This window comes from Sylvia atricapilla, chromosome 6 (assembly GCF_009819655.1).
Source record: "Sylvia atricapilla isolate bSylAtr1 chromosome 6, bSylAtr1.pri, whole genome shotgun sequence".
Classification (NCBI taxonomy): domain Eukaryota; kingdom Metazoa; phylum Chordata; class Aves; order Passeriformes; family Sylviidae; genus Sylvia; species Sylvia atricapilla.
In genome coordinates, this window is record NC_089145.1 from 50,342,353 (window position 1) to 50,369,376 (window position 27,024).

At 42.5% G+C, this 27,024-nt stretch overlaps 2 protein-coding genes across 5 annotated transcripts in view; both read left to right on the plus strand.

The window, feature by feature from the left end:
- The window catches only part of FBLN5 (fibulin 5), a 45,394-nt gene extending 36,245 nt beyond the window's left edge, over window positions 1–9,149 (plus strand). For both annotated transcript variants that reach the window (XM_066321905.1, XM_066321906.1), the window contains exons 8-11: window positions 2,560–2,682; window positions 3,245–3,371; window positions 6,260–6,455; window positions 8,306–9,149. In XM_066321905.1, the coding sequence (XP_066178002.1) occupies window positions 2,560–2,682; window positions 3,245–3,371; window positions 6,260–6,455; window positions 8,306–8,467 (608 nt within the window). In that variant the 3' untranslated portion in view covers window positions 8,468–9,149. The remainder of the gene's footprint in view (window positions 1–2,559; window positions 2,683–3,244; window positions 3,372–6,259; window positions 6,456–8,305) is intronic.
- A 16,518-nt stretch (window positions 9,150–25,667) lies between these two features.
- Window positions 25,668–27,024, plus strand: part of TC2N (tandem C2 domains, nuclear) — a 32,238-nt gene continuing 30,881 nt past the window's right edge. For all 3 annotated transcript variants that reach the window (XM_066321901.1, XM_066321904.1, XM_066321902.1), the window contains exon 1: window positions 25,668–25,876. The gene's annotated coding sequence lies outside the window, so the exon portion shown is untranslated. The remainder of the gene's footprint in view (window positions 25,877–27,024) is intronic.

Here is a 27,024-nt window from a genome sequence, read left to right on the forward strand (position 1 = left end):
GGCCATAAATTGTTTTAAAGAAATAAGCTAAATATTCAAAAGCTCCAAGGTAACAGCAAAACATAAGAAAGCACTTTGTAATGCTGAACAGGAAGTTCTATTAGAGCAAGATAGTCCTAGAACATTCTTCCATGATTAAAGAAATATTTTATATAAAGCACTTTTCCACTTGTCTGTTGAATGCATGCATTTCTTTTGCTCTTAATGACTGCTCACTTCTGCCTGAAACTTTCCCCAGTTCCCCCTGTATGGCTCTGGCTTCACTTCAGAAGCAATATATGATTTCTTAGTACAGTTATTGCTGACCTGTTCAGCACACAGCAGAATAAATTGTGCTTATGTCACTGTAATTTTTTCCTCTCTGGTTTTTGTTTTTATTTTATTATTTTGTTTTGATTGAAGGCAAAACTTATTTCTTTGCTTATTGTTCCATCAGCCTGATAAAATTAGAGAATTCAGCCAGTATTTCTTGGACAGAAAAATGTACTGGAAAATGCTGGAGTTTTAATTTACAGTAAACAGATGTAATATGCTGTTTCTGAGAGAAGACATGTGAGATGCAGTGTACACGATTAGTGTTTCCCAAGATATTTTTCCTCTAATCTCCTTGCTATAAGGGAAAGAACAAATATTAAACATCTAAAGGGTCTTAAGAATTAAACATTTAGACTGCAACACCTAACTTAGTGTTCTGCTTTCTGATAGACTTTCTTCTTCTAAGTTAGACTCCTGAATGTTTTTTATGTGTTCACCTCCAGAGCTACCTGGGGATCTAAACCAGATGAGTTCATTGCAATGCCCAATAATGTGGTGCTTGAGCCTCATCGGTGTCTGAGAGCTAAGCCAGCAAAAGAGTCTTTCCACCATCCACATATAGAGCAGAAAATCTTTTCCTGACAATCTTGTGCAAGAAAATGTTCGACAAAGTAAATCAAGTTCCTCTGGATGAGCTTCTTCCACTTCACAGCAATCACTAGACATCTGAGGCTCACAAAAGGAATGCCTGGTTAGGAGGACACTCTTATGAGACACTCAGGGTTCAGATGGGAAGCATTCTTGCTCCAATTCAAGGAGAGAGGCAGAAATTTCAACCTGGCTTTCTCAACATCATCAATATTTTCTAATCACAGAAGGTCTTCCAAGTCCACTAGATGTGCTCTGAAATGAGCACAACCATCCTGTTGTCTGCACACAGTCAGTAGAATGCCAGGAGTGTTTAGGAACAGAATGCCAGGAGTGTTTAGGAACACTGTAGGCTCCACAGCAGACATATAGAACCCTAGGGACTCTTAAGTCCCTCAGCACCTGACAGGAGCCAAGCACCAGTTATACAAATCTAGTATGCTGGAGGTCTGGGCTAGGATGCCAGAGGGTGGCTGATACCTCAGTCACTTTATGGAGTCAGCCCTCAGTCCATGTATTCTCAGGAAAGTGTTTATTTCAGTGAATTCACTGGGGAAACTCACACAATAACAGGACTATGTAGGTGTAGAGTTCCTTTCATCTCCCTTTTGATAATCTGATTTCAGCCCTCAAGCCACTTGGATGTATTTGGACTTCAAATACTTTCCAATCCATCTGCACAAAACACCAGAAGTGGATAAATGGACTGAACCCAATTTAGAAGAAAGGGAAATTCAGTCTGAAGAGTAAAAGTGATTTGCCTGGGAGAGTCAACATGCCAGAGCTGGGAATAAGAACTTGGGAGTTCCTGGCTGGGGCTCTGGCCTTTGTTTCTTTCTTCCCCTGAACAGGGAAATAAGGAAATGATTAGTGGCAGCCTCCTTCAGCCTAGTGCCTTTGCATGTGTTTTCCCCTCAGTCAGCCATGTCTCCATGTGCAGCTCTGAAGTTCGTCTTTCTCACTCGAGCACAGTTCTGCAGACTGACACAATGACTGGTCAGTTAACGAGTGCAAGGGGGAAAGAGCACAGTTTTGGCTTTCAATCAGATATTTGACAGACTGCCTAGCTTCCTGGGTATCTGGGAGAGGGCTGGGCCTTCCAGTGTGTCTGACCCAGGACAGGATGTGCTCTTGTAGTCTTGCTGGAGTGACTTGGAAGTAACTGACTAGAGGCTAAGAAACATAAAACAGACAGGGCTGGATGTAGGAGTCCTGCTGGAACCCATGTGGCCCTGGGAAAGTGAAGTTTCCAAACAAAAAGGAAAAAAGAAAGAAAAAAAAAAGAAAGAAAGAAAAAAGGAAAAAAAGAAAACTACTGCCAAGTCTTTCCTTTGAAATTACAGTTGAAGCTTTGTTGTCAGAGTATCTCCGTCTCTGACGTAAAACAGAAAAGAAAACATGGCCAACTGGTGACAGGTATTAGAAAAGAAAAATAAATAAATAGAAGCCATACATTGTGTTCAGCACCAGCTCTGGTTTCCTTAGGAAAAAAGTGTTTAACCAAGAACTTGTTGTATAGCATTTTGTCAGGTTGCTGTAGAGTTCTAGGGAGCTGGAGAGTGCCAGCCTCCAGCTGAGGTAATGGGCAGGTAGTCTGGATGGCCACCTGCCTGCAGGACTGCTCTTTTCACACTTAACTTTGTTTTACCACTGCAGACATGGACGAATGCAGCTTCTCAGAGTTCCTCTGCCAGCACGAATGTGTGAACGGGCCTGGTTCCTACTACTGTACCTGTCCTTCAGGCTATAACTTGCTTGACGACAGTAGAAGTTGCCAAGGTAACATTCCTGCACTGATTAAACCTCTCCCCTCTGGGACTAGATAATAGATCCTGTGTCTAGAAAGAAGTTTTCAAGAACCAAGATGCTTGGCATTGCAGAGTGAAATACTTGTAGGGGCCAATTATGCAATTCTGGCAAGAATGTCATCACATGAATATTCCTGCTGAGGTGAATTGGTGTGTTGTTTTAAGTAAGACTTTAATGGCTAGGAAACAGCTACACAGGAAAGACCTCAAATGCTCTCCTCTCTGCTACACATGTCTACTTTTCCCATTCTCTAAGGTCAGAGAGTTTGAGCAGACAATTCTTTCCCCCCCCTCTTTCCCCCCCCCCGCCCCCCAGCATTTAGCATGTAGGAGCACTCTAATCTCTAATAAGCAGAAATCGATGGAGTAAAAACTGATCTTAAAAGAAGGGACAATTATAAAAAGGCCACTTGTCACAGTGCAAGCATTTCATGAATTTTGGGGTAGTTCTTTAAGATGGAAAGCAGTTTGTAGCAGTGGTATCTTGTACATATTTCCCTGCTTTAGCCATTCTCTCGTTCCTTCTGTTTTAGATATCAATGAATGTGAAATAAGAAACTTCACCTGCACTTCACAGCAAACATGCTTCAATATCCCAGGAGAATATAAATGTTTAGACCCCGTACGATGCGAGGAGCCTTATCTCCAGATTAATGAGAAGTGAGTAACATACCCACAGCCACAAAAGCAAATTCTATCTGTGAGAGTTGCATCTAAAGTAAACCAAATAAGCTAAAATTTTACCACACAGCCATGAAGTCTGTCTAAAGCTATACATACATGCTACTGCTACACTTACCACTGGTAAGTTTTAAAAAATAAAAAATTGCACTTCCTTACCAGGTCACCAGGTGTGATTTGATAAATGATCTGATCTGATATGATATCATACTCAGATATATGTGAAGTTAGACTGCAAACACAGATACCAGTTAGCTGAGAAAACAGCAAGGCCTGTGATGTAATAGGAGAATCTACTTACAATACTAACTGACTTCATATATGCTCAAATGCAGCCTGTTTATTAGTAGGAGTATTTTCCACAAATGGTAGCTAGTTTATGCTTTGGAAGTACTTTAAAATATTAGATGATAGCTAGAGCAGGATACTAATAGTTTCTTACTGCTTAAAGGTTAAAGGTTAAGTTCTGAATAGTTCACAGATGGATCCACCTTGCCCAGAAATTGGTTATGTCTGGATGGGGCTGTTGGCACTGTTACTGTCTCAACTGGGAATCATTTGAGCAAGCAAACAATAAACCCTACATTTCTAGAAATAGCCTGTTTCTTTTACATTTTTGTATGTATTTGCTGGGGCTCAAAATGTTTCAGTTCCAGACAGATGTTGATATACTGCAGTCCACATTATTTCATCCACAGTGTTTGCACTAAACCAAATAAACCAAATAACCTGGAATTGTTTGGTAGCCTAATATATTTTATAGAAAAGCAAGATATTAATAATTAGCTTATTTTCTTTATTTATTTATTAATTAAATAATGTATTAATGTATTTACATTACTTTGTTTACTAGGGCAGCTGAAGAGTGGACACATAATGTTTGTTTCTGTGCTTTCCTACCTTAGTGATAGAGTGATAGAGTCTTAAACTGGAATTTGAAATAAGTGTCTAATCTAAATTCCCCAGAGCCCAACTACAGAGTCCTTGCAGAGCATTTTGCACCAGAACTCTTGATCTCTGAGTTTTGTGTTTGGTGGCTTTGGTTCATGTCTAGATGGGACCGCACTTAATTTGTGACATATGTCTAGAAGTGGTCAGTATAAAAGCTAAGAATTCCTTGCATCTGTGTTTTCTGTGGAAGGAATTGTGTGTCTGTAATGCCAAGAGCCTCTTGGTGGGGGACATGCCAGATGCACTGTCTGAAATTGATGTCAGTAGTGGAGGTTATAGAAAAAACACTAAAAAAGACCCTTGCACAGTCAGTTCTCCCGGTATGGCTTTTATAAAGGGATGTCCTGCCTTACAATTTTCTTAAGAGTTCTCTGAAGAAATCAGCAGCATGTGGCTAGGGCACGTGGACTGATGCTGTCTGTTTGCGTTTCCAAAAGCTTCTGAAAAGACCCTCACATAGTTATTATGGAAATTAAGCAGTTGTAAGCAACAGAGAAAAGTCCCTGGAACAGAAGAATAAGAGGCTGAATAATGAAAATGAAACAGAGGAAGTATTAAATTGTCAACTTTCCCACAGAAGTTCTGCAAAGGTCTGAGCTGGACCTATTTGGTCCAACATAAGCAGCCTGGGTAAAAGAATAAAACATGAGATGGGCAATATCTGCAACAGTAAATGAAGACAGTAGATAAAAGAGTGGGTAGAAAAATTTTGCAGGATAAGCCTCAATGACTCTGCAATAAAAATGGCAGATGAACTTCAGTGTAGATTACTTTAAAGTAGAAAGAAAATCCCAAATTCACAAATTAAATAAGGGTCACTGATTTGATCATAATCCATGCCAACTGAGATTTGAGGGTTCTAGTTCCATGATCTGCAGAACTCACTAGAGGTCAGAAAAGGAATCTGAATTTCAAGTGTTAATAGGAAGAGAATATCCTTGGAGCACATGCTATTGTGTACCACAACTTTAAGGCTGTGCAGTTCCTTCCCCTCCTGTCAAAAAGAATATAACTGGAAGAACTTTCGTAAGAAGCAATGAGGATGATCAAAAGTATGGAACAGCTTCCTTGTGAAGAACAGCCAAGTTAGAGCATTTCAGCCATGAACAGGGTCAAATATGAAGCCCTGAGATGGGTGACGAGGATGAGCAGAGATTGACTGGCTGCTCTCCTTTCAGTAGAACAGTTGGGAGCATCAGATAAAGTCAGAAAGAGGCCAAGCAAAGAGAGATGAAGAGGGCTGTGGAGCTCCTGGCCACAGAGGGCTGTGGATGCCAAACATTCATGTGAGAAGCTGGAAAAGCTGATGGATAAGAAATTCATTAATAGCTGACGAATACAAAGAAGAAATGTTTGTTTCAAGGATTCCCTGAGTCACAAACAGTTGGAGACTGGTGGTGGAAGTGTCATATACTTGGCTTGCTATCCTCTTCTTTCTTAAGTCTCTGCATGTGATGTTAGAGCTTTGGTTTGATCCAGGATGTCTACTGTGTGTTCTCATGTAGTATACAAAATATGATGAAACAAAATTCACTACTGTTTATGTAGTACTATGAGTGAAATGATCTAATAATATTTTGGAGGGCAGTTCAAATTACTATCAGAAAAAACATGTACCGAGTATTGTACACCTGTAGGGCTGCTTCAAAGAAAGTTCACATTTTTGGAGCGATCTAAGGAGAATGCCAAGTATTTTGGCTAATAAGAAGACAACAAAAAGGAGACAGGATTTAGGCCAGAATAGCAACACAGAGAATGCTAAAAGTGAGAAAATTCATTAGAAGTTTCATTGGTTCTTTTAGCTTGTCAACAACATTATTTGTTTATTTCTTTTATGCACGTATATTAACATATAAAGAATCGAATACTACAGCAATCTGTAACCCCTGATTGACAATTCTATCTCTGACAATCAGCCGCTGCATGTGTCCAGCTGAAAACCCTGGGTGCAGAGACCAGCCGTTCACCATCCTGTACAGAGTGATGGATATGGTGTCTGGGAGGTCTGTGCCTTCGGACATTTTTCAGATGCAAGCAACAACTCGCTACCCTGGAGCCTATTACATCTTCCAAATCAAATCAGGGAACGAGGGCAGGGAATTCTACATGCGGGTAAGTCTAGTGCTCACTGGGGGAAAATGTGGAGTATCTTGTCGTTAGCTGAATGTCCTGCTAGCACAACTGAGCTTTTCACGGCTATCACTGAAACATTCAGTATGAGGCTTTTTTTACATATAGACATGCAGAGCAGTGTGCTGAACTGCAGGAGAGTAACCTACCCAAAGCAAACATGCTTCTCCTATGAGACAGTAGGTTTAGGAAAGCCCAGAGCTGTACCCATGTCTAAGAATAGCTCAGGTCTCCCAAGCTTAAGAGAAACTATTGTGCCAAACTGTTTTTATTTGATGGACAGTCAACAATTGTCACCAAAAATTCAGTGTTTATTGTCTGGTTTATTAAAATCTTCATTGGAAATTGAAAAACATGAAAACAAAAAATTAAGAAAAACTCACCCTTTTATGCCAACAAATGACTTTTTGTGTTCTTTGCTTTCATTTGTTATGAATTTTTTTCACTGAGAACACACATTTTATGTAGACACTGTTAGAGAAAATTTAATTGCCTGGGTTTTTTAACTTGTTTTCCTCAAAAGATCTCTTTGTTCCCCAGTCATCTTTGCCACACCACTGACATACAGAGATTACAGGGGTGTCTGCAGAGAATAGGGCACATCCACAAGGGATGGTGACACTCAGGAGGTTGATTTTCAGCCCCAGGCAAAACCTCGCTCTGACATTTGCATTAATTCCTGTTTTGTGGCTGCTGAAGGTTCCCATCCCTCACGGAACATGGGCAGTGGGATAGATTCCAGAACATATTTCTCAGAAGATTTTCAGATTCCCACTGTAAGAAAAGGAAAATGTTTCAAAATCCTGAATTGAGAAGTGGTCCCATTACAATCATTTACATCTCACAAGAGCTTTCCTGTTGCAAATCATTACTGATCCCACTGACCTTTTTCCCTCATCTGGACCAATCGAGCAGGTGTTGAGGCCCCAGCATCCACCCCCATTGCCCCAGCCTGCTGTCCCAGTGATTTACCACACAGCCATTTCCTGGGCAGTGGGAGGGCATGGCAGATGGGAGGGATATTGTGCCCTTGCTGAGGCACCAGGACCCAGCCTGGCGCAGACCAGGCAACATGCCCAGCACATCCTCGTGGCTATGTCAGCCTTCTCTGATCAAAGGTAACAAACATTCAGTTTTGAGGTAAAACTGGACAGGTAAAGTAGGACCCACTGTGTTTGTGTAAGTTCCCGATGTAAAACAAACTGCAGTTGTTATTAACATCAACAGCTCTGATTTTTAAATGCACATAGTGCTGGTCAGATATTGCAAAGGTCTGGTAACATTCAATAAAGGACTGGTTTTCTGAAGTGCCATTGCATATTCAAAGCTCTCTTTGGAGGGTAAGGTTTGTGCCATTAACACACACAATGTACCACAAACCCAGACTCCATTCACATGGGAATACCTGTTCTCCAGGTTCTGTTAACAAAACCCCTTCTGGATGTCCCCTGCTTCACAGTAACACGTCCTTTACATCAAACTAAAGAGTACTCAAATAAACAACCAAACAAAAAACCAAAAAGGTATCATAACTTCTTTATACCCTAAGTCTATATTTTCACCTTTTTCTTTTTTAGGCAATAGCAAGTGTCTATGTTCAATAGCTACTTTAATGTGCAGGGCTCCCAAAGGCTTTACAAACTGTAGAAGGTGATAGTTCACACTGAAAAGAAGCCAAACACTGAAATGAAACTCTGTCCCATCAGTTGCAGTGGTTTCAAACAATGAAACAGAAAACACCTATTTTTGGCAGCTTGAAGACTGTAGTGAGACAGTAGTTTTGAAGAACTATTTTTGGCAATCTCACTTGCTTTCTCTTGTTTTATGCACAGCAAACAGGACCAATCAGTGCTACTCTGGTGATGACCCGCCCCGTGAAGGGGCCCCGTACTATTGAGTTGGACTTGGAAATGATCACTGTTAACACCGTCATCAACTTCAGAGGAAGCTCTGTCATCCGGCTGAGGATATTCGTATCACAGTACTCCTTCTAAACCTCCAGTCTGTGCCCTGGAAACATTAAGCCAAAAGAGACAGTTCCTCCTCTGCAGAACTCTCTCCTCAAAAGCCAGTACCTATAGCAGCTCCAGACCAAATCACTATTTCCAGAGAGCTGGTGACCTCTGCCTGTCTGAGCTGGGAGGCCTCTTCATGCACTCCCGACCAGGATCCAAACAGCTGAAGATCCCGCATGATTCTCTATGTGGTCATGTATTTTAAGGACTCTTCTTCTCACTGTAAACACTTCTAGGGCATGAGTCTATGTGAAAGACTGTGAACCTTTGTAGCTCCAAGGCTGCTTAGCAGAAAGCACCAAAAAAACTGAGGAAAAGCTGGCTTTTGCAACCTTGCCTTTTTAAATTTTTGTTTCATTATAAATGAAAAGCAGACAAACAAGCAGAAGCAGAAACAAAAAATACCCACCTATTGAAACAAGGGACCTCAGAAGTCTTAATTTGCATTCCCAATTATCTCTGGAATTATCAGTCAGGCACTTTGTTTCAATTCACCCTGCATTTGTCTTAGTTTCACCTGGTTTTTTCTCATTCTATTTTATAGTTAAAATTCATTGTAAATTCATTCCAAAAAACATGTTTTACTATGTAATCTTTTGCTTTCTGACAAAGTGTCACATGTTTGGGTTCCTTTCTGTATTAAATCTTTCTATATAACAGAGTTCATAGAAATCTGTCACTGCATGGTGTATTTTACAATATTTAGGATTTTATACTTATTTACTATCAACGTCTTTGACACAGACCTCCACTGCCAGAATAGTGTCAATGATGACTCTTTTTCCATCAGAGCAGATAAGAATCAGAATCTTATTTTTCCCTGTTTTCCTGAGTGTGATAGTTGCAAACAATTTGTAATGACCACAAGGTAGTAATACTAACTCTGTAGTTATGGCTGTAATTAATCTCCTGTTCAAAGACCACTCCGGTCAGATCTGTCCAAGTTCCTTCAGAAAATATGAATTGTTTTTTTCACTTGCAATCTCTCTCCTACACTTCTAACATGAGGGAAAACAGCTGAAAAGGACTAGGACCAGTCTTATTCGTGCTTCTACTGCAAAGGAGACTGGACTATGCCAGTACCCCAATCTCAAACAAGGGGGTCCCAAAGTTTCCATGGGCAATGTCTTCTCAGGTGTAACTGCTATAGGAAGTTTTTTCTAAAGTCTAATCTGAATCTCCATTGTAATCTGTTGCTTTTTAGCCTACTTCCAGTAGAAATTCAGAACAGTTTATCTTCCCCTTTGCTGCAGTCTAACGTGTCTGAAGACTGTTGTCATGTCTCCCTTCAGACTGTTCTTCTCTAGTCTAAACAAACTCAATTCTTTTGGTCTTTCCTCATAAATCACATTTTCTAGACCTTTGATCATTCTTGTTGCTCTCATCTGGATTCTCTCCAGTTGGTTCACATCTTTTTTAAGCACAGTGCCCAAAACTGTGAAAAGTATTCCAGCTGAGGCCTCTCAGTGCTAAGCTAAATCTATATATATGTTTAATAGTTTGAAAAAAATTAAAAATGGTATAGTTGGAAAGTATAATGTGTGTTGAAGCCACTGGCACTTTGGTCTTTTATTTTAATAGGGATGAGGCTTTATATGTCTTCTTCTTCAATTTGTCTGAAACAAGCTCTTTGCTTTGTTTTTTCCTCACTGGCTATTGGCTCTCTAGCATTGCTAAGACAGGAAGGATAACCTTTGCTTTGTCTTTTGAGAACTACAAGTGCCCAGTGCTATTTGGGAGAAGGAGTTTACAAAGATCCTAATGTGAGCAACCAGGAGCAGAGTAGCAATGTGAGGTCTTTCATAAAGTGAAGTATGAAATGGGAGAATGCAGACTTAGAAAGTTATTACAGCACAGACTGTATGACACAATCAGAAAACTGACTCTTGTTCCTAGTAAGCTTTGTGAATTAGTAGAGACTCTGCTCTTTTTCCTTGTACTCAGCTAGAAGGGAGCCTTGATGCTCTCAACAATGAAACACTGAGTTTAGCAGCTTCCGTTTCTTAATGGTTTAAAGGTTTTCTGTCTGCTGCTACAACATCCCAGGATGCTGTGGCTCAGAGCTCTGTCCTTTATTGTAAAAACAAAAAGGCTGGAGACTGACTCCAGTGAGCCATGCTGAAGGCAGAAAGCCAATGAGTTTTATGAGCAGCTGACTTGGAGGAGATAAATGCAGAGGAAACAGGCAGAGAAATATCAGAAACAAGAATTTGTTTCCTGAGTGTATCATGGCTCACCAAGTGCCACAGCCTTGGAGGGAAAAATAGAGATGATCAGGAAGGAAGAATGGTAATTTATAACCATGGGACTAAAAGTGCCCCTGTTCCAGATGATGGAAATAAAACTTAGGAAACATGCAGGCTCTGGTGTATCAGAGAGCAACTGAGGGGCAGGCAGAGTCTTGCACTGAAGATGTCCAACTCTTAAAATGCTGACAGCTTTCCCAGTGCTTAAAATCCCCTCTTCCCCCTCTTTGTGCCCCTGTGTTATGGCCTCTTCATGCTCAGCTGAGGAGTCCTCTCCTCTTGCCACCACATCACCTCCTGGAGTGGAAGCACACCCTCAGACATCAGACAGTTTGTCACTTCTGGCCTGTTCTCCCATGGCCCCCACATGCCAACCTGATTTAACCCTAATTTAGAAATATCAAAACCCAGAGGAATTCCATAACAAAACACTCTGTTAAAAGAGTAAAGCTTGAGTGCTTGGTTTTAGCAGGGTCCAGCAAAAACTCATAAAACAATATTACACTTTCTATATAAACATTCTGCACCTTAAAAAAAAGTGAAAAGTCTGGAAACAAAGGAATTCAGCCACTTCTCAACCGCCATAACATCTTTCACCACTCACTATCACTCCAGCCAACTTAAACTTTGCCAAAATATATGCCAATCTCAAAATAATAAATTCGCAGTTTATAACATCTAAATTCTCTATTTAGTAGTCAGGGGTCTGTTTTCAATAGACCACTGCAGACTCAAGTACTACAGCAATTCCCACCAAATAAAAAAAAGAAGACTATGCATGTCAGGTTTTTACAGCTTGAAAGTTAAAAATGTAAACATGCAACTGCTGCATATATTCATGTCCTTCTTTGAGGCCAGAACTCCTCAAGAGCAGACAGAATTCCAGGTCTGCTCAGAAAACGGTTCTTTATTCTAACCCACTGTCAACGATTTTCCAACATGAAAGGTTTTGCCGTACTCTGACGAGCACCACTGGAGGGCACAGCCCCTGGTCTGGGTGTGTGTGGCTTCCCTCTGGCTCTGCTTGCTCAGGCTGGCAGAGCTGTTCCCTTGCCAAGCAGGGAAGGGACAGCTCTTTTCCTCTCCTGCCTGTCAGCTGTCATGTCTATTTGAACATAGGTCCTCAGCAGAAAAACTGCCCTCCACTGTGTGTTTGTACAGCACCCATTGCCAGTGCAATAACTGGAATAAAGGTAAAAGAAAGCAAATATGGCAGTAATCTTTGATAGAGATCACAACAATTGGGAAGGAGAAGCTATTCTGATAAATGAACAAATTGAGTCATGCTAGTTGGGTGAGGTGAGTAGAATGGGTCCTATCATCTGGTTTATTTGACTTTGAGATATTTTTAGGGACTTGACTTTTTTGACACAGACAACAAAATGTTATTTCACCCAAGAGTTTCCTGGATCCCACAGAACTGCTTTTCAACAGGTGATTTTTCCCTGACTACATTAACTTTGTTAAAAATAACCTAACTTCTTTTGAGAACCTAGTCACCCACCATCACCGAGTGTACTGTCCAGAGCCATTCATACAAGCTCTCTCCTCTTCAGCTGAGGGCCTGTATTCATAATTACCGTTGTTGTTTTTTTTTCTTAACCTTCAGAAAAGCCAACTTTTACTGTCTCATTAACAAGAACTTGCATAATAATTTTTCTCTGTCTAGAGCTGCCAGAACAATATAATCAGTTTGTGGCCATGCAAATTCTCCAGTCTGGCTTATTCACAGAATATGCTATTGAATATCTTGCACAGCACGCAGCTGTATTAGAGCACAATGAAAATGTCATAACATAAAGATGTTTTTTAAAAAAAGGAAAAAAAGTATGCCCTAACCTTCTTCATTCCTGACAGGCATTATTGTCAAAATAAATCTCTATCCTGGATGGACAAACCCTCATCCAGTGTTAATCTGCATGACTGATGCTTTTCAATGAAAAGATAACATGTGTCCTTACATTCTTCTTTGTGTATGTGTAAAGCACTGCACACATATCTGTATACAAGAGAATTTACAGAAGCTACAGGAGTGGTAATGTGGCTCTGCAACTGGAAGTCAAAGAGCTGTAAGACAACACAGGACAAGCAAATTCTGTTTCCTCACCTGACACTAGTCCAGACAAGTGATTTACAACCCATTAAATTTTGTTATTTTAAGTCTTTGAACCAATTTTGAATAGCTCAACCCCACAGCAGGTGCCATGCATGAAGACTGAGGGTGATGGCCATAACTAAGCTTCTGGAGATTCTGCAGAAAGCCTGACTCATGAAGGTGACATGTGCCAAAGTGTCAGTGCCACAGGGACTGTAAAGGTCAGAGGTGTTTGTGTGATAATGTCAGTGATACCTGACTGCTACCTGCCCCCTTCCTCACCTGTTTCAGTGCAGAGTGTAACTGAAGTCTTTGTGCACATCAGCTGTGGAAATCTTATACCCATTCTTAGCTCAAACTTCTGAGATCCCTCTAGTGGTTTGAAAACTGATCCCCCTGGATAACTCAACTAATAGTGGTGAAGCCACATGAGGGAGGGTTTGGGTACAACTTCTACACCAGGAAGTAAATAATGGTGCAGTAACGTCAGTGTAAGAATCGAGGAATGTATCTGAGTAGGGAAGGGGTCCATAGAAACACTACAGCAGTCAAGAACTCCTGAAATATTCAATTGCTTTCAATTCCCTTTCCAATATCCCAGAGGTCACTCATTTTCCCTTTGTGGTTTGCCCTGGACAAATGATCTCATTATAGGCATGCACTGCAGGCACATGCTGAGTGAACTCCACTTCTCCTCTGGCACTTCCTAACACTTGCTTTTTGGAGATGAGTTGCAGGCTATTTGTCTTTTCTAGGACCTGACTGACCTCAACTGCTCTTCTCATATCCAGTCCAGATCCATTATTTTCCCATCATGTTCTTCTGCATCCACCACCTGTGCAAGCTTGTCATGTGTTTCACTGGAGATGCAGGCACTGCCATGGTCTAAGCACTCTTACAGCAAAGTATCATGAATGGCTGAAGGGATTGCCAAGCATGCTGGTAGAGCCTGGTTTCATGAATAGGACTTAGAAAACCCAACTCCTCAGTTTTGAAGGTGAAAGATGCTCTTCTAGGTCCTGATTTTCTCTGGAAATGGCATCTGTAATTGTGTTGGCTTAAGTCTCAGGGTTTTTTCAGAAGTCTAATAAGGACATATTTATGCAATACATCCTTAGGCCTTACAAACCTTGGATGAGGTTTTCCCAATTTGCAAACAGAATATGATGCCCATGTCAGAGAGAGTTAAATGTGATCATCACTATGCTAAAGTCAGTGATCACTAAACACCTCAACTCGGGTCTGGATTTAGCTCAGTTTTATTTTAAGTCTCAAACCTCAGTGTCAGTGGTATAAATGTAAGCAGATATGTATTATTTTTAGAGTAGAGCTGAAAGCTTCTTTCCTGTAAATAAATAATAGCATGATTGCAGTATCTCTCTTTGTGAGCACTGTCTTTGGGTCCTTTGAGGTTTCCTGAGATAACTTTTAACATTTCAAAACTTCTTCTGGTATTTCAAGACATTCATTGATGCGTTTCCATGAATGATTCCTCACTCCTGCTCTTCAAAGGCCAGCCTAGGCACTAGATTCTGTTTTGTTAAAACATGAAGCTACACTCAAGCCTCTGCATAGTCACATAATTCATAGGAATTGTTCCTCTCTGTAATCTCTGAGGGATTATGTTGACTTCCCTGAGATTCTGCAGTGTTCCACGTGTTTGTCCAGACCGGGACCTTAGTCTGGAGATTGTTCATCAGCAACTTTCTGCACATGCTCTCCAACCAACATGTGAAACCATAGCTACAAAGGTTAGTTTTCAACAAAAATCTTCAAAGCATGGTGTTTCTTGGCTGCCTACACATAATGCAAACACAATTCAAAAATCCAGGACCAGAGTTTTCCAGTCTTCATGAGAAATTCCTGTTTTTCAGAAACATTTTGGTCTGTAAACTTGCTTTGTAGATTATGTGAAATGCAAACAAAAAGGAAGAAGGCCTGCCAAGATTACACAGATTTGTTATTAAAATCAGTATCCACAAGAATACTGGAATATAATTCATCATTTAAAAATATTCCTTTGGACCCTGACATCTGATGCTGTTAAATGTAGGGCAGGGGGACAGAAAAACTGACTGCTCCCAAAACAACAGCAGCTGTTTGACAGAGATGCCTGGGCTCCTACAGTGACCAGAAACCCCTGCTAGCCCAAATCTATACACCAGGTCAGTGAGGAAGAAACAAAGCTCATAGAGACATAGAGCTGAAGGACAGGTAATTTCACTGACTTCTGAATGCTATCAAGTGGAGATTTACATCATAATGTCTATAAAATTTCTCACTGCATTTATACATCTGCATAAATGGAAAATTTAAAATTACCAAAATTAAAGGAACCAAGCTGTTACCTACCACACACATACTACATGCAGGAAGCTTTAGTGTATCTCTCTGCCTTTCCCCAGGGCTGTGCTACTTGGAATTACCCAGTCTGATTTGGTGCAAGTTAACAATGGTGTAAGTGACAGCATTTGGTTCACAGCAGTGTAGTCATACCTGATGCAAGAAAATCACAGAGGGATATGATTACAATTGAACTAGAAAGTTAATTAAAAAGAGCTTGCTGATTAGTTAACCTTCAGTGCTTTGGTTATGATGTCATTGACATGGAAAAAATATTCAATCCGAAACACAAAATATTAAAAAGGAGATTATCTCCTTAGAAAGATAAGTGCCCATGTAGTCTATAAATAGCTCTGAAATGAAGACATCCCAGACAACATCTGTAAAAGCAAGAATTCACTCCTTGACCTCTAGCAACCTTGTCTCCCACAGCAGGATTAAGCACAGTTGATCCTTATCAGGATACAGACACAATGGCTGTTTGATGGCCGAGCCAAGAAAGTCGAAGGCACGGCCAGAGGCAAGGGGGAGACACACCAAGATAATGTAAAAGTCCTAAAGAATGCTCTTGGTGTGCAGGATCTCTGAGACAGATCTCTCTTGCTGTATGAAGCATTTTAGCTCTGCTTGGGAAATTCTAGCAGACACTTCAATAAAAAGCAGTAGGGGGGGAGAACGGGAGTATTCATGTGTTTGAATGCAGAATCAGTTTTCAAAGAAGTGCTGCCCTGGCCAATCTGTCACCTAATGAGATACACTGGATACCGGAAACCTCTAAGTACAATTTTAGGTATAGCACATTCAGTACCACCTTATACCAAGAGTTTATCATGCAGCCAGTTACAGGTGGAAGGAGGAGGACTCACTGCCCAGCTTAAAAGATGCTCCTTAATGTTGCTGCTGAAACAGTCATTTCCATAACTCTTACTTGAAGCCTGTCTGGATTAATAAACATGTTACATTTTGAAGTCTTTCTATTTTTTTAAGAATAATTTTGTACTGTAATTTTAAAAGGATAGTTTCAATGTCCCTCATCTTGTCCCTTTAGCCTATAACCACTACTTCATTTCTAGCAGAAAATGAGCTTTTAAGTCTTGCACTGTTCTACAGCTCATGAACAATTTGCATTGAATACACCAATAGGGACTATTTTGAAGTTTTTAAAAAAATAAATATGTTGATAACAAAAATTATAATTGAATTCTAGCTTATTTTGATCATTAACTAGTTTAGTGGTGTTCACAAAAGATCACTGCAAGTATGCATGGCAGAATTATGTAACCTTTTTGGAAAGTAAGGTGAATGAGGATCAGGGATATTGGTGCACCTACTGGTCATAAACACTAGTAACATACAGGCAGTAGTAGAGAAAGCTTCAAAGTAAAATACAAATAATTTTCCAGAGGCTAATTTTCTTTCACAGTTTTTATGTTGTACAGTTGCCCATACTTGGAGGTACATGTCTGTATTTTACCTGCATTTCCTGGTGGGTTTATGTGAGATAAGTCTCAAATTAACATTTCGTGTACTACTTTATCTGTACTAAGAGCTTGACATATCTGAGGCATTTCTTTCCCCTGCAATTTCACTGAAGGATGGAGCAGGTTCTGAGGGTGGGGATGGCTCCCTTGTCCTGTTCCCCATCAAGCACCAGCCATGCTTTATCCAGCACATCTGGAGGGTGCACAGGAGGGTGTACAGGCATGCCTTGGAAGTGTTTCTAGAGAATCTCAGGAGATGAGCTCTCCTCCCAGCCTGACATGGTGCCATACCCTTCTCCCAGTTGTCCTGGGTCTTTGGAGCCAGTGAAGGCAGAGGTTTGTACAGTGACTGTGAAGCTACAGCCAGAATTTGGCTTCCAACTGGCAGAATAAACTTGTCTGCATAACAAGCAGCATTAATATAAGATAATTTAGACTGAGCTGGTTTCCTCATATATAAATCATTAACCAGTGGCTAGTTCTCACTCCCGCCTGCACTACGTATCTTATGACTTCAGTACAACAAAGGCTTTTCCACCCACATGACACTCAATGGCCCATGTCTAATGAGGTTTGACTTTGCTGCTTGGGTTTGTGTTTTGCAGGCAGAATGTTCTTATTTCAGCAATTTGCAAGGACAGCCAAAACTGGCTCTGGTTTGCTTTGTGGAAAGTGAAGGAACTTATGTCACACGGTTGCTCTCTCACATTCTTATCACTCAAGTAACTTGCTGCAAAGTGAGGTAGGTAATACACCATTCACTGGGCCTGTGGTGATTTACAATCCACGCAGAAAGCTGATACACCCTCAAAGGAAGCCGCCGCTCATTTCCAGAGTCACGAGGATGCGTCATTTCCCTTCGCTACGCTGAAAATGCATTAATTCTGAGTCACATGCTCAAGAAAAATTACACTGGAATGAGTACACATGCAAACTGAAAGAGGAGAGGCCAAGTGCAGGAATGCTGAGCTGCAAAATTTCTCCTTAAGAGAAGAAACTAACTCTCTAGAACTACTCAAAGAAAATAAGAAAGTAGGTGTGACCCTTGATCAAAGACTTATGGTTCTACAGTCCTCTTTGGGGTGCTCTGGTTGAAGTGGCCTGATGAGTGAAGGCAACAAGGGGCTGGTTTTCCACTGAATGTGGTAGAGAGTGGATGCTTCACAAAACACAGCTGCAAAGTCAGAGGACTTTGCTGTTGACATACAACTGAAGTAGCCCAATCTGAGTCACTTCATCCATCTTTCTCTAGTTGTTTAGAATTTGCTTTTGAGGTTGTTCTTACACATGCTGCCATGTCTGTCTAACATGACGTTGCACATAGGACTGAATAGTGTGATTCCCCTCTCCTTTACTGCCCTTTTCACTATGCAAGACAAATCTGTTCTGATAATGTCCCCCCAGCCAAGGGAGGAGAGCTCTGTGGATAAGGAAATGGTCTTTCCAAAGCTGACTCACGAATGTGGACAAACCTGAAGTAGGTTGTACTTATTGTTCTGTCAGTGCTATCCAGCCAGCTGGTAAAAGACACTGCACTGCTGGAGAGATGGGGTTTACTGGGCTATAAAACTTACACCCTGCAGGGATTTAACCTCCTGTTGCACTTCCTTAAGGGTAAGCTATGAATTGTATTTCCTTGAGAAGTCCCATGGGCTGTACTTTGTGTACCAGAACTCCTGCCTTCTCCTCCCTCTCTGTTTTTGGTGGCACCAGTTCCTCCTCAGGCCTGCGAGTACTGCTGAATGTTGTTGAACTGTCCTCTGTGTCAGCCTGTACATAACCAAATCAGTGATGGAAAAAATGAGCCTACGTGTTTTTTTCCAGGAAGTCAGACAGCAGTTCCCTGTCTCATACAGGTGAACACTTTCTCACGCCAGTAACTCATTAGGACAGTGTGATCTCAGCTCTTTCACAAGGATGTTTATAGTCTGTGCCACTGTTTGTAAGGACAGTTATGAATGGCAGCTGGTTGCTGATCTTTAATAGCACTTCTGCACTCCCATTTTCACTCTTTCTAGCCTGTTTTATTCCTCTTGGGCTCTGGCACAGTTCAGTCACCATACCATTCCAAAATCATCATCAAGGCCCCCTAAAATCCAGCATTGAAGCACGTCCTCCATCTGCCCTGCTAATGAAAATCCTTGTCACTCATGGGATCACCGTGTCAGTTTGAGCAAAGGAACAGCCACAGCTTTGGCTGAGAAGTGCCTTGTTAGGTTTTCTAAGATCTTGAAGAACTAATTTAATAAATCCTTGCTTGCAAGACTGCACCTTCCATCTTCTACCATACTTTTCATTATGTCACTTGGATACAAATGCACGTGGTTTTAATGTGAAGTTAAATCCTTAAGCTGCAGTGAAATAATTAACCCTTCATCCTTGAATTCCCTGCTACCACACAGTTTTTATAGAGCTAAGACTTAAAGCAATAGCAACAACTGAAAATACTTGAGGCAAGTGGGTATTTGCTCACCATGGAAAGCCAGACTTAATCATACATATATAAACTTTTGGGCTTGGTAAATACAGGTAAATAGCATGGCAAAGATACTGTGTCCCACAAACAAATATTTGTACCTATAGTTACTGGTGTTGAGTCAGGATTCTTGAAAACAATCTCTTAAGAAAGTACTGCCAAGAATAACCTGCAGTTTTCAGCAGTTAAACTTCCTGGTAAAACACTGGCTTGTGACACCTACACCCATCTACTCAGATGTATGACTGAGTTGTACCAAGATGTAACTCATTTCAGCTTGTTCGGCAGAGCTGTCTCTCTAGAGCCGTATATTCTCTCCTCTCTGAATATTTTTGTATGTAACCAAACAAAGATTAAACATGCAAATCCTCAGCTTTGCAGTGAGAGTTCATCCTTACTCCTGCCCTGCAGCCTCTAGTGATATCAGCAAGGGTTGTGGCTATAGCACATTTACCTTCCAGTGACTCTGGGTGCAAGGCTGAGGAGCAGCCAGTGCTGCTGCCAGTCCTGCACAGGGAAGGCTGGGAACATGGGCAGCAGGTTGGTTTTCCCTTATTTCCTGCGCCTTAAGAGTGCTGTGTTCTGGTGTGTTTGCCTGGGAACCGAGTAAAACAACCTGCAGCTGGGTTAAAGTGTTAGCAGTAGGGTAGAGCAGGCTGGTAACTTCTGTTTCTAGTTATGTCATTTCTTAAATGGCTTTAAGCACCTTGCCTTCCCCAGAGGGATATGCCCAAAGCTCCAGTTTGGAGGTCAGCGTATGTTCTCCTTTTGATCCAAGCAATTTTTGATGGAAGAACAGCATTCCAGCCTCTGTGAGCAACCAGTCACTGGCCTCCATGGATCTTCTTCCCAGCTCCTCACTTCAATGGGGCCAGGAGGTTTTAAACTGCAGTGATTTCTGTAATGGCTTTTTGTCATCACCCCTGTTCAGTAAGGTAACTGAGATTTGCTTTCACCTGAAAACAGACAACAAAAAAAAAGTTTTTTACAACTGAAATAGTAAATTATTTTTGTGCTTTTGGGCCTTTTACTTGACCTGGTCCCTTTCAGAAAGGATTGTTTGTGTGCTGCCCTTGCTCTGTGCAGGGGTGACACCTGGCTGGCCTCTTCTTCCCAGGGATAGGAACATCTGCTCATCCCCACGCAGGCCTGTGTCTGCTTTTGGGAGACAGGCCAGCCCCGGGGCTCTGAGCAGACTCCAGAGAGATCATGGTGTGAAAATACGGGGCAGGGCAGCAGCACCTGGCCCTGAGGTCCCAGAAAGAGAGAGGGGAGGAAAGGGCCCAGGCAGGTGTCTGCCCTTTGCTTGCACAGGCAGGGACCCTGAGCAGGCTGGGAGGACAGGGCGAGCTGCCTCCTATCCCCTCTTCCACATTGGAAGAGGCATTTCTGGGCAGTACCACAAGCAAGTGGGGCTGTAACAGTGTCTAGGGAGACACCCCAGAAGTTCTCCATGAGCTGGCATGATCCCAGCCTAGTGGGAGAGCATATCCTTGTGAGACTGGGCTTCACAGCCAGCCCAGGAGCACTCCCAGGCAGGGCAAGGGCTGCACCTGTGAGACTTTCACTGGCATGAGCAAGAGAGGGCAGAGAGGATGAAGTGTAGGAGTGACAGTCTCCAGCTCCCCACAGCCCTGATGTCCCCACCAGCCCCAGGAGGGTGTCTGATGCCTGGGGGTGCACAGGGGTGACCTGGCTTCCCACTCAGCCCTCGGTTTCCCCAATTGCTGAGGCTCCCTGCCAGTTCCCTCCTCACTCCCTCCATTGAGCAGAGGCGTATGAAAATACAGACGTACGTTTAAGCCATTGCCTGCATTTGGACTTCTCCCTTCAGTCCATTTCTGACTGCAGTGTTTCATCCCCACAGGTTTTCACTGTTAACTGGTCACAGCTAGCATTCCTTGATAATCAGATGAGCTGAAATAGTTCTCTAAGTTCTATTATGCCTCTGGCTCGTAAAATACAATAATTTCTTACTAGGTTACACTAATATTTCGTATTTCATTCTCAATATTATTCTTCAATAAAGCTCTGCGCAAACAGTCTATCCCACAGGAGGAACTTCTGCCAGATCCCAGATGTCAAACACATTTTCTTCAAACACAGGGGTTCGTGACCTTTTATGTTTGTTAATGTGACGCCATGGAAATTATTTATAATAAATAAGCATATTTCAGAGTCAGGTGTTTCATGGGATTTTTTCAGTGATACAACAGCCTTTCCTGAAACAGGTCTTTCCTGTTTTGCTGTAGGGTTTTTTTCCCCCTAACAATGAAGGTTTGGGAACAATTTGAAACTGTGTTATTGAACCAAGTCCAATTACTGCACTGAAAGGTAGACAGGAACTTTTAAGATAGCTCATCTTTCATATCTTTCCTGAAATCAGCAGCAGATGAGATTCTAATTTTCTCTTTTATCCTGAACCCTGAAAAATGCAAATTTTAAACTGCAGACTGTATAAATAAATTGTCTCACACCATCAAATCAAAGAGGAAACTACTGGAATTTTTTGGATCTAAATGATATATTTGATATGCCAATTGATTTTTGAGGTAGTGAGCTCATTTTAAAGCTGGGCTAGAACCACCTACCCACAATCTTCCAGGTATAAGACCTCTAGAAAAATCTGAATATCTGAAGGTGTCAATATATCGATAACATTTAGTCTTATCCTTTTCAGTAGATGTGACAGTGTCCTTTAAAACCTGTGCCAGATTAAGAGCATCTGGCTCTTAATGAAGTCACACAAGAAAAGGATACAATTAGAAAACATGCAAGGAGCATGCCTTGGCTTTGTCACATTTTTTTCTCAACTACACATAAAGGTTTATAAAGCCTCCTGAGTTTATTGGATTCATCATCTTGGATTCCTAGACTAGCAGCAGCAACAAATGTCTCCTGAGGAGGAAACAGAACCATTTGCTCCTGCACCCACAGTTACTCCTGTTTATCAGCCTGGGCTGAAGCTGATGGTCCGTGCCTCAGTAATTATCCAGCCTGGAACCTTTCCTTGCCTTTGGACAGTTTGGGGCTGGCAGCCATTGACAATGTTAAAGGTCACTGTGTAGAGCAGAAGCAACTGCAGCTCACCCAGATGTGGAACTGGCTGTGGAGAGACAGGACCAAAGTGTTCTGGTGCATTAAGGATGAGGCCTCCTTGGATTTATTATCAGAATGTATTAATGATGTGTGTGTGCAAAGAAAATCTGCTTTATAGCATAAGGCGAAACATAACAAGCCAGAAAATCTGTTTTCAAATTCACAGTACATCAAATGGGAATGAGATAAAGAGTGTCTCATTTGAGCAGCAGAGTATCTCCATGTAAGTGCTTGTCTAGGCATTGTAGCAACATTTTCAGATGGTACTGGACCTTGTGCAATAAAGCTGTGCTTCTGCAGCTCTGTGGGAGGAGGCAACTGGCTGCAGTCTCAGATGGTGGACAGAATTCCAACAGGTAATGTCAAGAAAGTGTGATGTTAAACATGCATTTGATAACATGAGAAAATAAAAAATAATAGTCATGGACTGAATTATAGCAGCTTTCTATAATGAAGTGTGTGGACCCCACCCAGCATCTGTGGCAGAGGAGGGAAGGTGTCAGCTAAACCCAAAGGTTATGATGGGAATGGAAAAAAAACAGGCTCCAGCTGAGAGCAGGACAAGGAGGATGAGGAAACAGTTTCATGTTTCTCCCAAAAAACCTCAGGGGACAAAGATTACTGCTGCAAAAACTTTAATGGTAGTAAAATCCTCTGGCTGCAGAAGTTGTTTGTAACAAAGGTGTATTAACTGCTTAGAGACTTCAGCTGAAAAGTACTCTGCTTTTTCACTGAAATCTAAGTTGCGAAATCCTTTTTTTCTCCCAAAAATTCTCTGCCTCAGAAAACTTAATTTAGTGGTTACACACGAAGCTTGGCTATGAGACGTAGGCTGTGTGCTGGACTTGTCCTGATAACGCCCTGCTTTTAGGTCCTGATGGCTGAGCTCATCACTTGGCTATTGCAATATACCCTGGAATTTAACTCTGATCATAAGTACATCACTTCAGTTAGTTTCTGAAACTAAAATATTTTGTAAGTGGTAGTGTTAAATATTTGCTTGCTCGGAAGGATTCTCAGCTGGGAGAGAGCTGAGAAAGCTATTTGGAATCATCAGCTGCTTAATTTCATGTAATTCTTCATAAACTAGGCAAGAACTTCTAAGCAATTATGTTTCCCACTTTTGTGCTTAAAAAATTTCAGCGTGCCCGCTGCAAACATTGATTCAACCTGTGAACCTCTTGATTTTTAACATGGAAGTTGGCATGTCAGTAAGTGTGCACAGGTGGTGGGATCAGACTTCTGATGCAAAGGATCACGAGAGAGAATTCAGTCCAGATTTATACAAAGCTGCAGCCTCCATCAGCATTTCTGCTGAAAAATTTGCTCACTGGAGCATTTGCACAAAGTGAAGAAAAAAGGTCTTAATCTGTTTGAAAGTGTTTGCAGATGTAAATAATTACTCGAGATTTGTGGCAGTGTTTATACATGGGGTTTTTATTATTTCAGGTCCAGTTCCTAAAGGTTTGAGGCCCAGAGATGATAATATAGACTCCTGTTTGTAGCTACTTTCCATAGTCTTCTGGCTACTTCTCTTTCAACAAGAGAAACACTGGGAAGTTGTAATCCAATAGCATAAACAGGCTCAGCTACAAGTGAAGAAGTCTGCAGTGCAGAGGTTCAAAACAGACGAGACAGGCCTCACTGGGGAATATGAGAGGTGAAGCATAGCCCAGACTAATAAATTCTCCTCTATTGGCCCTGCGTGGGTCTGCTCAAGTATTTCAGCCCTGCATTTCTGGAGCTGGGAGTGCTGTGGTTTGGCAGAGCCAGCCCAAAGCAGCCCAGTTTATTAGCTTGGTCTTAGTACTGGGGGTGCCTGGAGTGGAGGCAGCATAAGGAGCAAGAGCAGCTGCAGAGAACCAGAAATTCGTGAGGATGAGTAGTTGCAATGACAGTCTGGAATGGTCACCAGAGGAGAGGGGGGCTGACAGCAGGAGTCAGTGAGGCGGGGGAACATCACCGGCTTTCTCAAGCGAGGTTTAGTTACGGAAAGATACAGCAGAGCATGGAGCACTCTGGGTCCTGCCAGGAGGCTGGCAGGGAAGGAAGATCAGCGTATTTGCAGTGGACAAGAAAAGTGCTAAATTTGTTTCACTGCTGATCTTCAGACTAGAATTGTTTGGAACAAAATTCTTTTAAGGACAGCGGGAGGTTTGTCTCCCATCCCAGCTGAAAACATCACAGGACAGTAATGCTCTCCCTGTCCACACAAGATAAGGTTGTCCACATCCCTCACCACGCACAGCTGAATTTTGTGCTTATTGAAACAAACTTCCCAATTTTCAAGAAGCTGAAAAGAAGACTGAAAGGTGTCCCAAACCATCAAAAGAGCCACAGAGATGTGTTAACAGCCTCCCTCAAATTACAGGGCACAGTCTTGCCTCAATGAAGAAGGAAGGTCATATTGCAAACTGATTTTTTTTCCTTCAACTGCCTTTCTCAAAAATACTGGGTTTAATGTCTTTTCTTTCATCAGAGAGTCAACCTGCAGTCCCAACGGATGGCTGCTACTGCACTGCAAATCCAGCAGCTAGGGAGCTGCTCAGGCAGGACTGGAAGTAGTTGAGAACCCAAAAAACCCTTGAGCGTGACAATGCTGAGGTAACTTGACAGCAGCAAGCTGCATACAGGGGCCTTATCAGTAGTTAACACACTTCGGTGAACAGTGAAAATAAAGCTGTTCAGTCCTGTAAATTAATTCAGTGAGATGCCTTGAAATGTGTAATGGATGTGCCCCTCAGGAGGACTCAGATAATTTGGAAGCATACCAGGTCACTAGTATTTCTTTAAAACAGTGACCATGCATGGTCTCATGACTTCCACGAAGAGGAATCAGAGCCTCTCTGCTATGTGACACCCAGTACTTGAAACTGGCTCTGTGCAGAGATGAACAGAGGCACTTTGTTAGCTCGAAATTTGTAAGTCTGTGCTTTTGGCTTTAAGACTCTCCCCTTACAGTGGCTCTGGAGCTTGAAGTAGCCGTGTTACACTGCATGATGACAGCCATGAAATTCTTAGTTAGCAGCAGATCTGTGGTGCTATTAAATTTAACCATCTTGTAACAGAAAAAATAGTCTTGGTGGATGGGGAATCCGCTAAAGACCGCAAATCAAAAGCTACTAGGGCAACTGTGCAAAACTTCAATGATTGGAAATGTTAACGCTCTCAGAGAGTAAACAGCACTTCTTTTGGGAAATACACACTTTTCCCTACTAATCCAGCCCCACCTTTTCCTCGTATTTGTCTCTTGGGGTATTTCAGCACTTCCAGTAACTGAAAACTAGAATCAAGGGGAACCACCTTGAGACTTAAAGAACTTTTCCTTCCTGCAAGGAAATTCCCAAACCAGAAATTTCCTGCTGAAAATTCTGAACCAATCAACAGCGTGTGATCCCTAAATTCCCCTACAAACCACGCGCTCTAGCGGCAGGGGCTGCCTCACGCGTCCCTCTGAAGCCCAACTTGACGCGGAGCTGGGCGCGCCGTTTTCTAAGAACACTGTAAACCATGAAAAAAATCGCCTTTTCTCTGTAAAACAGAAGCCTGGTCGCGCTGCTAGCAGAGCGAGGGGCAGCTCTGGCAGCGGCTCTGCAGGTGTCGCGGTCCAGCAAGCGGCAGAGAAGAGCTCCTGGCGGCCCGCGGGAGGTGAGTGTGCCCCCGGCAGCAGCTCTGAGGGTGCGGCGGGACAGTCCCGGCCCGCGGGAACTCCCCTGGGCCACAGCGATCGGGCACAGCGCGGCCAGCGCACCTGGCGGGCGGCGCTGCGAGCGGCCACAGCGCCGCTGCGGCTCCGTCCCGGCGGCCACGGCAGCCTCCCCCAGCAGGTACCGGGCCGGGCAGGGCCGGGCAGGGCCGGGCAGGGCCGGGCCAGGACACGATCCCCGGCCGGGAGCCGCGGGGAGCAGGAGCCGCCCCGCAGGACGCGGCCGGGTGTCCGTGCTTCCTACGGACTCCGGGAGGTGAGGGCAGGTAGGAAGGCAGTAACTGCTTTGAACTACTGGGGAGCTGAATCTTCCTGTAAATTAGGTCCGAGGTGCAGTTGTACTTAGAACAGTTTCAGCGTGGTATTGGCGGATGAAAATGGCCTTCTAAAATTCAGATATTCGGTGTGAATTAACAGCTAAGTGTTGTTACAAGGCCAGCAATAGCTAATTAGATAATCTTCTCCAGGAACGCTTCAAGTAATTAGAGATGTGGTTTAGCCAAAACTCCAGAGGAAGTTGTGAATATAACTAGACAGCTTCCCTCTGTATGGGATGAAATTAGCTTCAGAAAAGATATTTACTGAAGTTATGCCCTGCTGTATCCAAGAGCACTGCTAAAGCAGCAGGTATAATTTTAAGCTGTTTCAAGCTGTCCTGCTCACAGTTCCTGAATGCATACCGTGAAGCTGGATTCCTGTGTGATTCGGATCACTCTGCTTGTTAAACAGCAATCCGAAATAAATACCACCTTTAATTAAGCTGGTCTTGTAACTCCCCTTTGATGTGGAAACATGCCCTGTGTTTCATGTGATGCATTTCTCCAGACAAGAATGAAAAGGTCGATATGGTGACTGTTCCTACAATGCACATGTCCAGTCAGCCCGCTGTAATTGTCAGGAAAATAACCAGATCTGACATGTCCACGGGGCCACAGCTGTCAAGTGCCTTCCCATCTAAAAGATCCTGAGAGCACTGGCACCTTGGAGCTGGACCCTTGCAGTCCTGACCCTCAGTCTCCGATCTGTGCAGACTCAGGTGTTTCCCAGTGATACTTTCTGAATGCGTTGAGGTTTGCTGCTTGATGTGCCT